Source organism: Barbus barbus (assembly GCF_936440315.1).
Source record: "Barbus barbus genome assembly, chromosome: 6".
Taxonomy (NCBI): domain Eukaryota; kingdom Metazoa; phylum Chordata; class Actinopteri; order Cypriniformes; family Cyprinidae; genus Barbus; species Barbus barbus.
This window is the reverse complement of record NC_136734.1, coordinates 2165443-2178576: the sequence shown is the minus strand read 5'-3', so window position 1 is coordinate 2178576 and position 13134 is coordinate 2165443. Positions and strand designations below refer to the sequence as shown.

At 34.9% G+C, this 13134-nt stretch overlaps 3 protein-coding genes across 5 annotated transcripts; 1 reads left to right on the top strand and 2 right to left on the bottom strand.

The window, feature by feature from the left end:
• Nucleotides 1-129: 129 nt before the first annotated feature.
• On the bottom strand, nt 130-2356 carry znhit3 (zinc finger, HIT-type containing 3). Of its 2 annotated transcripts, XR_013784304.1 has the most exons (6): nt 2199-2352; nt 2060-2097; nt 1633-1695; nt 1439-1522; nt 931-1355; nt 130-397 (listed from the first exon to the last, which is right to left on the bottom strand). XR_013784304.1 is itself a non-coding variant. In XM_079418695.1 (5 exons), exons 1-5 carry the CDS (start codon nt 2264-2266, stop codon nt 1156-1158), a joined length of 453 nt encoding a protein of 150 aa, XP_079274821.1. In that variant the 5' UTR covers nt 2267-2356; the 3' UTR covers nt 130-1155. The 2 variants fall into 2 exon arrangements, 1 of the variants encoding a protein (XP_079274821.1); XM_079418695.1 differs by having other exon boundaries at nt 130-1355; nt 2199-2356.
• Nucleotides 2357-2375: 19 nt separating this feature from the next.
• On the top strand, nt 2376-8419 carry LOC306871030 (complement component 1 Q subcomponent-binding protein, mitochondrial-like). Its single transcript, XM_079418690.1, has 6 exons — nt 2376-2704; nt 3394-3544; nt 4250-4337; nt 4999-5094; nt 6414-6539; nt 7502-8419. The coding sequence occupies exons 1-6, from the start codon at nt 2479-2481 to the stop codon at nt 7649-7651; spliced, it is 837 nt and encodes a 278-aa protein (XP_079274816.1). The 5' UTR covers nt 2376-2478; the 3' UTR covers nt 7652-8419.
• Nucleotides 7725-12645, bottom strand: LOC306871031 (RPA-interacting protein A-like). Of its 2 annotated transcripts, none has more exons than XM_079418691.1 (7): nt 12456-12645; nt 11382-11567; nt 10528-10600; nt 10240-10354; nt 10096-10159; nt 8849-8989; nt 7725-8765 (listed from the first exon to the last, which is right to left on the bottom strand). In XM_079418691.1, the coding sequence occupies exons 1-7, from the start codon at nt 12525-12527 to the stop codon at nt 8736-8738; spliced, it is 681 nt and encodes a 226-aa protein (XP_079274817.1). In that variant the 5' UTR covers nt 12528-12645; the 3' UTR covers nt 7725-8735. The 2 variants fall into 2 exon arrangements, with proteins under 2 accessions (XP_079274817.1, XP_079274818.1); XM_079418692.1 differs by having other exon boundaries at nt 8266-8778.
• Nucleotides 12646-13134: the final 489 nt, after the last annotated feature.

Genomic DNA, 13134 nt, shown 5'->3' with positions numbered 1-13134 from the left:
TACACATTCTGTAGTGTGGAATAAAATCTATGTAATTATTACTGACTGCTGTGTCTGTGATGACACCAAGTCAAAGTAATATGTTGAGAAAACATGCACTGTCAACAAAAATAATTTGGAACACTAAATGCTAGAAAGCTTGAGAGCAATTTTATTGTACAAGTTCATTTGTCAGATATAAATATAATAGGGTCCCTCTATGGCAAAACCAGTTTCTCAGTATCTCTTCAAACCTCTGAAGAACAAACCGTTGTGTGAATGCTGTCATTACGACTTAAAGGTTCACCCAAAAACGAAAATACGCTCATCCTCAGGCCATCCAAGATGTAGGTGAGTTTGTTTCTTCATCGCATTTGGAGAAATGTAGCATCACATCAGTTGCTCAGCAATAGATGCTCTGCAGTGAATGGGTGCCATCAGAATGAGAGCCAAACAGCTGATAAAAACATCACAATAATCCACACCACTCCAGTCCATCAGTTAATGTCTTGAAAAGCAACAACTCCGTCATTAAGACTTTTTTAACTTCAAACCATCACTTCTGGACATAATATGAGTCCATAATCCACAATAACACTTTCTCCAGAGAAAAAGTCCATCTCCTGTTGTCCCTCATATCAAACTCCAGCCACATATTTGTTTTGAGCTGTTTTGTTTGTAAACAGTGCTTGATCTGTGCAGATTTCTCTGATTCAGACGAGACCACTTTTTACTGGAGGAAGCGTTATTATGGATAGAGGACTTGTATTTTGGCAAGAAGCAACAGTCTGAAGTTAAAATGTCTTGATGGAATGATGGATTTGTTTCTTCCAAACACGCAGCTTCAAAAGACATTAACTGATGGAGTGGTGTGGTGTGGATTATTGTGATGTTTTTATCAGCTGTTTGGACTCTCATTCTGACGGCACCCATTCACTGCAGAGCATCCACTGGTGAGCAAGTGATGTGATGCTACATTTCCTAAACCTGATGAAGAAACAAACTCATCCACATCTTGGATTGGCCTGAGGGTGAGGACATTGTCAGCAAATTTTCATTTTTGGAAACTATACCTTTGAGAGCATTCAAAAGACATTGGTGTAATACAAATTTTACATTATTGCATCAACATTTTTGTAAAACTTTGATCGGTCCGTATGTGATAGTTCCATCTGATCAGAATTCTTCATCATCATAGTCATTCTCTGTTTCTGTCGGTTCAATAATTTTTAAGCACTGATCAGCAAACTCCACGAACAGCGGCTCCTGCATGGCGTCTTTCATGGCTTTGCCTTTATCTTCAGCCGAGTCCACAGACATCACTAACCGCCGGAGATGAGGATTCCTCAACAGACCCTTCAACGCCTCTGAACCACCTGTGTGAATGAAAACCATCTGTAACTGCTCTCACAAACACAGCATTACAGATCGTGTGAATAGAGCATTTATCATTTCATACCCAGCTGCTGAAGTTTCTGTAATGGCACTTTGTCAGTCTGACTGTCTTCATCAAGAAGATCCTCAACAGTCCATGGCTGTTCAGCTGAAATCAAACATTTATTTCACTTTTAATTTTTTTCATGTTCTGTTTAAAATCATCATCAAGCATCTTGATTGCTTGTAAAGCATTAAATGTGATGATCATTCACTCACCGCTGTTCACTGGTGTTGAGCTGCTGGAGGCTGAATCTGACTCTTTAACTGGATGACATGAATCTATGAGGGGAAGGAAAAATAATGGCTTTTTCACTTGGTGCTCAGGACAGTCTGGTAGCTTAAGAACTAATAATAATAATATTTAAATTAGTAATAACAAAATAAATGCATACAATAATAATTATTAGAATATTTAATTAATAATAATCTATACAAAATAAACTAATATCAAAAACAATAATAATAGTGTTTTTTTTAAAAGTACAAACAGTAAAACGTGGCGCAAGCAAGGCAAGGTCATGGGTTCGATTCCCAGGGAATGCATGATGACGTGTAAACACTGAAGTCGCTTGGATAAATGCCAATTATACATTTTAAATGTAATCTAAATTACTGTGAATATTGATACAAAGTAGATACTTACCATCATCTTTGTGTCTTTTAAAGCAACTCACTGAACAGCTAGAGGGAAAAGATTTGTGTTATTTGATAAGTATTTGTCCCCAAAGCAAAAGCCGATAAAGGTATTTATGGTATAAACTAAACATGAATAAATGACTTACTATCTGATTCTGCAGGCTGGACATCTGTATTTAGGAACATGTTCGCTACAAACTCCACAAAGCTGCATAACTGATCTAGAAGATCGACGTTTATATTAAGCAGCTTTTAGTTACTGGAACCACGTGTTTGTGTGGTTTATGTTGTTGAAAGCGTGCAGGACTTTTAACTCATTTCCGCTTCCGGTGTAGAGTGCTGAGGTCACGGTGTCCTTTCCCACGTGTGTGTGTCAGACAGTCAGTGTGGTCCGTGATCTGCTCTCAAGCAAACACACCTGCCGTCATGCTGAAGTCAGTAAGCCGCGCGGTTCAGCTCGCAGCCCGGCTCTCCAGCTCCGTGCCGTCCGCTCCCGCCGTCAGACCCGCGCTGCGCCTCAGCAGAGCCTTCACCAGATCCATCTGGAGCCTGAGCCACAGCGGAGCGGCGTCAGGATCTAGGCCGAGGCTGCTCACAGCGACGCGGGCTCTGCCCACAGTGTCGTGCGGCTGCGGGAGTCTGCACACCGAGGGTAAACGCTGCTTCACACTCACTAAAAACTACCGTGGTAAACGGATTTTATGGTAAAAGTGTCAACCCTAACTAAAAAGTACCATAGTAAAGGTATTTTGTATGGTAAAGGTATAGACACTAACTAAAAATAGTAGTTTAAATATATATATATATATATATATATATATATATATATATATATATATATATATATATATATATATATATATATAATTTTTAATGTTTTAGTTAGTCAGTGTATATATTTATGTATATATAAGCCTTAAGCTTATTTTATTTCAGCTAGTTGCGAAGGAGTTATTTTCATTGTTTAATTTTATATGCTAAAATAACTAAAACTGATTAAAAATTGAGTAAAATAAATAAAATTTGAAATAATGATTTATGAAATAAAAAACGTAAAAAATGACAAAACACCAAACTAAATTTCTGACTAATTCGAATAAAAACCTAATTGAAAATGTTTCAATATTATTTAGAATATTTTATAATATTACAGCAGATGTCATATCCAGAATTATTTGCATTCAGAGCATCACATTGTGTTTTCAGTCAAACATGTGACCTTGAGATTGAATCAGGAGACGAACAGCATGTCATTTGATGAACTAACCAGCGAGACTAGTTCACTAGTGATGGTAATGGAGCATGATGCATGTGTTTTATTAATTCTGTCTTTATCTGCAGGTGATAAAGTGTTTGCAGAGTTTCTCACTGATGAAATCAAAGAAGAACAGAAGATCCAGAAGAATAAGACTCTTCCTAAAATGTCCGGCGGCTGGGAGCTCGAGCTCAACGGCACAGAGGCCAAACTCATCCGCTCGCTGTCCGGAGAAAAGTAAGGATCGTGTGTTTCATCCGGACCATCAGAATCCTGCTGTTAATAATGATGCAAGCAACACGATGGCCATTCTACATCTTAAAGGCTGATGCAATATAGCACACATACCCTATTGCTTTATAAAACAATTCTATTTAGATGTATGCATTTGCACATTAGGACTTCATTTGGACAACTTTAAAGGCCATTTTCTCAATATTTAGAGATTTTTGCACCCTCAAAATCCAGATTTTCAAATAGTTCAAATATTGTCCGATCCTAACAAACCATACATCAGTGGAAAGCTTATTTATTCAGCTTTCAGATGATGTATAAATCTCAATTTCGAAAAAACTGACCCTTATGACTGGTTTTGTGGTCCAAGGTCACATATTATCAAAGCAAAAATACAGGAGATGGATCGCATCAGCATCCCCAAAGCTTGCACAGTCCTTTAACACTTCCTAGATCGACATTTTCATTTATGCACAGTTAGTGTTGATGATCGCATTATTTTCATATGCATATGCTTACATAGGAGATGGCTCGTTTCTGCATCTTCCTTGCCTCTGTTTTTGCTCGGCACTTTCTATACTCGTCCCCTAGTGTATAACAGGGAAATTCCATGTTTGGCGGGGAAAGAGTTAATAAATGCATTGAGCAAATTCATGAAGTGTCTTATTTGATCATATTTATGCTCTGCTGTAATTTTGTGTTTGGCAGAGTCACCATCACATTCAACGTGAACAACAGCATCCCGCCGCAGCTGGAGGAAGATCCTGAGCACACGCAGAAGAGTCAGGAGGACGAGGTAGAGCTGCGGCACACTTACAGTGCATTCATACTGTAACAGCAACACCAGATTATTATAAAACGGAATATGAAATCAGGATAACCTAATGTTGTTAAACTGTTCAAGCTGTTGCCATCATATGCAGTTACAATTGTGAAACAGAGATTTTAGCAAATCAAGGTTGCAACATGAAATCACAAGTTCAACAAAGGTGTGAGCAGAGTCATAAATGCATTAAAATGGCTTTTTTTATACAAAATATGAACGTAAACACTATATACATTTACATGCATGCATTTAGCTGACACTTACAACAGAGGAACAAAAGCAGTTAATGACTGAATATAATTCTGAAGAATATAATATTTATATATATAATCCATTAAATAATTGTAAATATGTATATAATAATGATATTTTTATGTATTTTATATTATTTATATTATATATGTATATATAATTTCCTGTGTAATTTATTATAGTAAGTACATGTAATGTGTAATGAGCACTTTAAAATAATGTTACTGAATATTGTTTTACTCACAATTTCTAAAGCTTGGCATAACTGCAAAAATGTATATTCCTTATTAAAATGCCCATTGAGTTTTACTCATTTCTGTAATTTTACAGAAATGTGTTTTTAACAAATTATACTGTTTTTTTTGTTGTTGTTTTTTAGCCTGAAATTGTCTCCACACCTAACTTTGTGGTTGAAGTGACCAAATCAGGAGCAAAGAATCCACTAGTGTTTGACTGTCATTTCCCCGAGGATGAGGTGCGTTGTTCTTCTCTCGTTGTTGTATTTTTAGGTTAGTGTGACTGCAGGTGCTGATATCATAAAGAGCATGCAGAATTTAATTCCTTTATTTAACCAGGGAAAGAAGACACTGTCCTGGCCAAGATAGGCAGCCGAGTTTGCATATACAAATAAAAAACATAGTTACAACAAACATTGCAAACCAGTTAAAAACAATTACACACCGTTAGGACTTAAAATTATTATAAGACACCAAGTTTTGTAACTTCATGGGGTACGACATCCCATAATATTGTTCAAAAATGACAAAATTGGTAAATACTCCATAATACGTCCGATTATCTAGATTTACCAATGATGAATTACACAATAAAAATTGACCTGAAGCAAACATGCTGCCACTTACTTGACAAAATGTCCAACATAAATTTAAAAAGAGCATACTTCCAGTGATTAAACAGCATATTGTACACAAGCAAGTTGATGGCCACAAAAATCCAAATAAGCCCGTAGAACAAAGGCAAACGCCTACTTTTTCAAGTCTCTTGTGCTCTTGACAAAGATCCCCGCCACACAGTCAGTTTACACCCAAAATGCAGACTTGTAGATTGATGCCCTTGCGCAATGCAATAAGCGTGAGCGGTGAAGAAAAAAAAAAAGCAGGCCCAGAACTCCAGGAATCAGGCTCAGATTGTAACACACAGCCACACAAAAAAACAAATGGCTTAAGCCAGACAACTTGTAGACTGATAGCTTTGCACGATACAGCAAACGTGAAGAATGCAACAGAAAAGATTCAAATCCAAATCCAGACCAAACAAAGCTTTGTGGTCTTAAAACTCCAGGATTAGGCCGAGACGGCAGCACACAGTCATGCACAAACAAAATGGCTTGATCCGGACGGCTTGACTAATAGTTATATGTATGCGATGTAACACAAACGGTCAGATGTGAATCCAAATCCTGATCAAGCAAAACTTAGTGGGCATACAACTCCAGGACTCAGGCCCAAACGGCAGCACACAATCACGCACAGCTGAGGTGACTTGACACACACCTGTCTGCAGGTGCAACGCGCTGAATCCCCGTGGAGCACGAGCTGGCCACAGCTCACTAATTAAACACGCTGGATCGTTTCAAATAAAGATTTTCTTTTTTTATTCTTTAAATTCAACACCGCGTTTTATGGTGTCAGTAGTCCACTTAAAACACAAAAATCAAATAAACAGAGACAGATACTAACAAGCAAACTAACAAGATTTTTTGAACTGAATGAAAAAGATGAGTGATTTCTCACTGACTGGATATCATAACCAAAGCTCTTTGTCTCTGAGCAGACCAGTCACGGTGACGGTGAGGAGGAGAGCGACATCTTCGCCATCCGAGAGGTCAGTTTCCAGCCGGAGGGAGATGCCGAGTGGAAGGAAACCAGTTACACGCTCAACACAGACTCTCTGGACTGGGTAAGAGCTTTACTGAAGGACACAACAATGCTTGTGTTTGATCAGAGTCACTTCATGAGCATTTCACCGTTTCACTCGAAAAAAACTATCACTGAAACTCAAAGGTCTTCCCTGCAACATGTCAAAATAAATGTTTGAATTTGCTTGAAGAAATTCAGACAGAAATATATTGCAATTGCCCAGAAGACTTTACTTCTCTAAGTCACTTAAAACTTCTATTTTTAGGAATATCACAATTTTCCTTTTTGTTTTTATTTTAACAGTAAACCTCAGTTGTGCAGAACTTTGTTTGCCAAAAAAAGGAAATTATGCAATCTATAAATTCTTAATCTTTCATGCCTTCATTTGATAACTACCCTTATTTATGACACATAATTTCAGACAAAAAGGAAACATTTCATAGACTTGCATTTTGATATTTGAAATGTAATTAAAATATTAAAACTGAATACGGAATTATTTAAAAATAAATAAACGTATTGCCTTAACAATGGATGTTAAATCGAACCCCTTTCAGTATTTCAAATGATAAGATTATTTTGATTACTAAAATTTAATGTAACCAGTAAATTGGAATCCAGAAAAATTAAAATTGGAAAAAAAGGGATTTTGGAAAAAAATACAAAGGATTTCATAGACGCTTATTATTGTAAAAAAGGTAATACATTTTAACATTTGTATTTTATTTTGTTAATTTAATTGAGACATGCTTTGTAATTATTGAAATTAAATTAAACCATTAAAATGAAAACAATAAAAAAATATATATTTTCTTTTTTTTTTTAATTTAAATTAAATTGTATTTTGTATAAATTATTATTGGATAGAACCCACACCCCCAAAAATTGAAAAAATTAAAACAGGAAGAAAAAAGGAAGTCAGAAAAAATTTAAATGAAGAAATAAAAGCATAGGGCTCTAACAAATGCACAGCAGTGACCTATGACCTCTCTGACTCTCTAGGCCCTGTATGACCATCTGATGGACTTCCTGGCTGACCGCGGCGTTGACAACACATTTGCGGATGAGCTGATGGAGTTGAGCACGGCTCTGGAGCATCAGGAGTACATCAAGTTCCTGGAAGATCTCAGCACTTTTGTCAAATGCAAATAATCTGTGTCTAGATTTATCGCAAACTTGTGATATGTCTGGCTCATGTGGTCACAGAATAAACATGAAGGCAAAAGAGTTTTGTATTTAATTTTATATCATGTTTTCAAGTTATGTGCACACCGGTTACGTTTCAGATGTCATCGCTGGGGTTTACAGGAATCGAGAATGTGAACTAAACATTCATGAGAAATAAAACAGAGGAAATATTGGGCTGATTGTCTTAATTTCAGTGTGTTTCTAAAAGGCAAAAAAACATGATTGTCCATTATGCATTTCAATTCAATGACTTTTTCTTAAAGTAACACTTAAATTGGCGAATGTTTGTCAAAGTGGTTTGGAAACAGTTATTTTTCAATGGTGCATAACACTTCACTATAGACTGATCCATTAAAGAAACTTTTTATTTCCTTGTATGTGGAAAACGATCAAAAACCTTTTAATTCACCAAAACCAATCCAAAGACAGATGCTTTATATTTTACACAAGGCCTTTTTTCGGACCATTAAGATTTTTTGCATTGTGTAGCATATACCTTTCTATCCAACATTACTGTAATGCAGAAATTTAAATTAATACAAGAAGTCAGATTAACAAAGCGGCTAGACAGATTTTCTCAATGAAGATTACTGCAATATTTCTTTATTTTAATCAGCATAAAATCAAAATACAACTGAAGTACAACAAATACCACCATGAGACAAACTCTTCATTTCACTTACAAAAAGTATCATTTAAACAAAAATGAGATTTTGAAGTGCTTAACTTCTCAAAATACAAAAAAAAAAAATCATGATTTTGCTAAAATACATTTTATTTAGAGGTGAAATGACCAGAGCATGTTCTTGACCAGCTTCGTGAGATTTTGTCTAGAACAGCTTATGGATAAATAAATAGCAGTGTGCGCATTTAAAACAAAATGCACTCAATAGCAGACAAATCAAGAGTTGGATCTGAGTTCTGTACTTTTACATTATGACTCAAATAATGGTAGTGAATCTAAGGTTAAAAATCTTTATTTCACAGAAATAATATATTCACAACATTTAAAACATCCATCAGACTCTCTGCAGTGTGGATGAACGGCTCACAGGACGACAGACAGGTAGTCACACACCTAGAAACAACAGCTTTCAAGTTGATTAAAGAGTAATTTAATAATCAGGATACACAAACCCAACTCTGTGACATGAAAAGTACCTTGCAGCTGATCATGAGGTTTGGTGATCCGTCAGAGCTGAAGGCCATAGAGAAGGTGGGGTTGTGAAGACAGTCCTCCATGTGCTCCGTCACGTGGTGTTCTAGTAGATTCTGTAAAACCACGACTGTAACGTTCCTACCCTGGAGACATGAGAAGATGCTCATATTAAACTACTTTAGTGAGTATGGTAAAACCATAAAGAAAAACATTTGATACATAAAATAAAACATTTATTTTTTTTTAAAGTATACGTAAGATTTTTTTTCCCATCCAGTTGCCAAAGCAACAATTCCCATTTTCATTTACCTTAACTTAAGCCAAGTTAACTCGTTTAGTTAACTTAAGCTTACGTTCATTTAACTTAAGATGCTAAAATACCTAAAAAAAAAAAAAAATTATAAATAAAAATGAAGGTCTAGATTTTTTTTTGGTCTAGTAACAAAAACCACAAAAAAAAAACCCTCTACATAACTAAAACTTAAAAAAAAAAAAAAATTCCTCCAATTGTTAAATTTTAATATAATTACATTTTAAAAGATGCCCTCATTTGATTACCACTGTTTTGTTAATACATTGTATTCAATTATAAATCCAGAATGATTATAAAGCCTATAACTGTAAAAATGTTAATAACTTATTAAATTGTTACAGTTGTATGAATCCAATTTTGATAATTCAAAATGTAATTAAAACAAAATCCAGAAAAATTAAAACAGAAAACATTGAATTTGAGGGAAAAATATAAAAACTTTCATGGGGCCTTAAAAGTTTTTTTTTGTTTGTTTGTATGTTTGTTGAAAAGAAAAAAAGTACTGGTCTCAATTTCAATTAATTAGACAGTAAAAAATAATAATTAACCAATAAATCTGAATTAAAAAAAAAAAAAAAAAAAAAAAAATGGGAAAAGAAAACTGATTTCATAGGGCCCTAATAAATACATAGTGACCTTTGACCCCTCTGACTCTCTAGGGAAGGAGGGAAATATAAAAATAAAAACTAATTCAAAATATTAAAGAAACTACAACAGCATCTCAATGATATTACATTAACACTGCTTAGTATATACTCATCCAAGATTTCCCAGCCCATTCATCTAGTGGTCACATGCAAACTTAGATTAAAGGTTGGTTATACTATATTCTAGAATATATATTCACTATATTCTACTCCATCCATACCAGTCAAATAACGGATGACTTATACAAAGTGTCCATATTACGGAGGAAGGTGCTGTGACACTACTTACAATTGTGTTGACGTAAAGACCACATGGACACGATGTAAAATGACTGTTGACTGTCAGATTATTCCTGCAGATACAGAGAAAAACATTATAAACATGATTAATAAAGATGGGTTTAGCAGGTGATGGCTTACGGCAAACACTTACGTGTGACACACAGGACATATGATCTGTCCAGACGCCTCCATTCCCTCCAACACTGAGTTTATATACTGCTCTTCATACTGCATGCTGTTATTATATTCCTGCAGAATCAAGAGCTCTGAAGAAGGAGAGAAACAGAAATTACATTTCAAGTGTGAAACAGCAGCATTTAATACAATCCCTATTCATTTACCAGTGCATTTTTATCACAATTTGTACATTTGCTCACATTTCCAGGTTACTCGCAACTTGATATGAGGAAAAATTTAAAAGTGTACATGCTGATGTAACCTTGTGCTATGAGCTCCTGCTGGATTTCCTCAAACGCTGAAAGTTCGTCAGATTCCTGCTGTGCAGCGTACACCTGAAGAGTGAAAACACACGCTTAAATAACTCATCCACAAATCACAGTGTCTTCATTACGTCTCAAATCTCTCTGTGCTTTTGAAAAGAGGTGGGGAAAAAAATTAAAAGATCCTTAATATTAATATTCCTTTGAAACCTTTACATTTTTGGTCCAATATTTCTTTGCTTATATAAGCACATTTATTTATTTATTGTTAATTTAAATGCAATTTAGTTTTACACAACTTAATTTTTATTCAGATGGTTTCAATGCTTTGTATGCAACTGATCGTAGCAATTTTTTTGTACGCGTTATAAAATACAAAATCTATAAAAAAAAATATATATATATAGATATAGATAAACAAGTATATCCTAAGAAGATCAAGTTAAAAGAAAATGAATATATACAATATTTATAATCATATGTATACCTCAAGCAAAATGACTTATTTCTTTATACTAGAGAAGTACTTGTGTGCCAAATATAAGAAATGGTCAAATGTGTCAGTGGAAAAGATAAGTAAGGGATAAATATGAGATATTTAATGGAGTTTGGGGGTCTTTCAGACTGTTATTAAAACAGGGTGGAGCTGGTGAGGTGCTAACAGAAGTGGCACTGATTATTAATGTAAGGTGTTGAGATGTGTTTGTTTTGTTCTTGCTATTTCTGTTGCATGGAAATGCATGTGTACATACAGTTAAAATTAATAAGAATAATGCTTCTGATACTTTTACATCCTTTTATAAGGTTTGGAACAACATGAGGAAGAAGGTAAAAAGCAGTGCTTAATACACACATCTCTGACGCCGTTTCCGCTCCAGAGCGATGGAAGACTCTGATTGGATGACTGTAAGGCGCTCCACTCCTCCTCCATCACCTCCTGCACGAGCAGCGAGCGCGTCGATCCTCCCGAATCCTCTCCCATCTGTCTGAACTTCTCCAGTAACCTCGACCGGCTGTTCTTCAAGCGCTCCACACAGCGCTGGAGACACACAACACACGTTATATCAGCACTCCGGTGTCTCAAAGCCTCTCTCAACCACACACTGCTGATAGTTCATGCAGTTCAATTGAAAATGCATTATAATGATGTGATAAAATGTCATCCCGACCAGTTTTCAAAACTTGTGCTTCGCATGGAAAACATTACTTTAAAAAAATATATATACAAGTTGAAATCAATTTAGATCAACCATGCAAGATGATATTTACATATTTCTCAATTTCAGTGTGTTTATGTTATCGTTTGTGACCCTGGAGCACAAAACTAGTCATAAGTAGCAGGGTATATTTGCATCAATAACCAACAATACATTGTATGAGTCAAAATGATTTTTCTTTTATGCCAAAAATCCAAACTTAATTTTTGATTAGTAGTAAGGTCTCCATTTAGACTAATTTAAAGGTGATTTTCTCAATATTTTGAGTTTTTTGCACACTCAGATTCCAGATAACAGTTGCATCTCAGCCAAATATTGTCCTATCCTTACAAATCAATGTGTACAGATGATGCATTACCCCTTACGACTGGTTTTGCGGTCCAACGTCATATTTATTTTAAATGTTTTATTTTTAGTAATACAAATGTATCCCTATCAGCACTTTGTGGTCTAGGAAAGGGTTTTGCTTGGTTAGACAAGGTTTTGCCATGTTCTGACAGGTCAATATATTCATCACCACTAATTCTCATTACTGTGAAGGAATAAAGGAGCAACAGGATGAGTTTCAATACTAATATAATGTCTCAAAACTAAATCTAATGGTAACTGTCCTGTATTCAAAATACAATGAATTTCCTTCATTTCTAACATGACCTGGACTGGACTGACAGCTTTCGTGAGATTCCTTGAGCAAACACGACATTATTTACCTTCCTGTATGCTTCTTTCCATGGTGGAGTCGTGCCTTTGTACATGGATCTGTGTCTCTGAACCGCGTCCATGATTTGACTAAACTACAAACACTTCGAGTAGAACTCTAGCCCTGAAAACACGACAATAACACCAGCTGCTGGTTGCCAATCAACGGCTTTTTACCTTCCGGTTACGTCCCACAAAACCGGATGTTCCTTCAGCGCATGGGATTTGTAGTCCGTTATCTCTCCAAGCGAGTCTATAAAAGTTACGGTATTTAGTCACACTTCATATTATTATTATTATTATTATCATTACTACTACCATTTTATTGATGCATTTTTTTTTGTTCATTCTAATGAATTAATTAATTTATTTATATTTTTCAATTAAAGATCGTTACGATTTTGTTTATTTGTGATAAAATATAAAATATAGTATATTAATTTTTAAATAAATATGATCAAAATAATATTTATATTTCACATAGTGTCTTTATTTTCATTTGAGTAAATGTTTATTTTTACCTTTTTGTGATACACATTGTTATTATCAGTCCCTATCTAAATTTTTTATTAAAAAATAAACAACATAAAGGCAACGTTTATATAAAATATAAATTATTCCTAATGTATTTGTTTTTTAATCTCGTCTCATAACAAATATAATAATTTACAGATCCGTTTAACTAGATAT

Bases quoted from the DNA above. Each gene is read 5' to 3' on its own strand.
- LOC306871031 (XM_079418691.1), bottom strand. From the start codon at position 12,527: ATGGACGCGGTTCAGAGACACAGATCCATGTACAAAGGCACGACTCCA. The intron at 10,355-10,527 runs GTTACATCAGCA...CTCCTTCTTCAG, and splicing joins GCAGGAGCTCATAGCACAAG to AGCTCTTGATTCTGCAGGAA. The intron at 8,766-8,848 runs GTACTTTTCATG...TGTTGTTTCTAG, and splicing joins ACCTCATGATCAGCTGCAAG to GTGTGTGACTACCTGTCTGT.
- znhit3 (XM_079418695.1), bottom strand. From the start codon at position 2,266: ATGCAGCTTTGTGGAGTTTGTAGCGAACATGTTCCTAAATACAGATGT. The intron at 2,098-2,198 runs GTAAGTCATTTA...TTTTCCCTCTAG, and splicing joins CCAGCCTGCAGAATCAGATA to CTGTTCAGTGAGTTGCTTTA. The intron at 1,696-2,059 runs GTAAGTATCTAC...TTCCCCTCATAG, and splicing joins TAAAAGACACAAAGATGATG to ATTCATGTCATCCAGTTAAA.
- LOC306871030 (XM_079418690.1), top strand. From the start codon at position 2,479: ATGCTGAAGTCAGTAAGCCGCGCGGTTCAGCTCGCAGCCCGGCTCTCC. The intron at 5,095-6,413 runs GTGCGTTGTTCT...GTCTCTGAGCAG, and splicing joins GTCATTTCCCCGAGGATGAG to ACCAGTCACGGTGACGGTGA. The intron at 6,540-7,501 runs GTAAGAGCTTTA...CTGACTCTCTAG, and splicing joins ACACAGACTCTCTGGACTGG to GCCCTGTATGACCATCTGAT.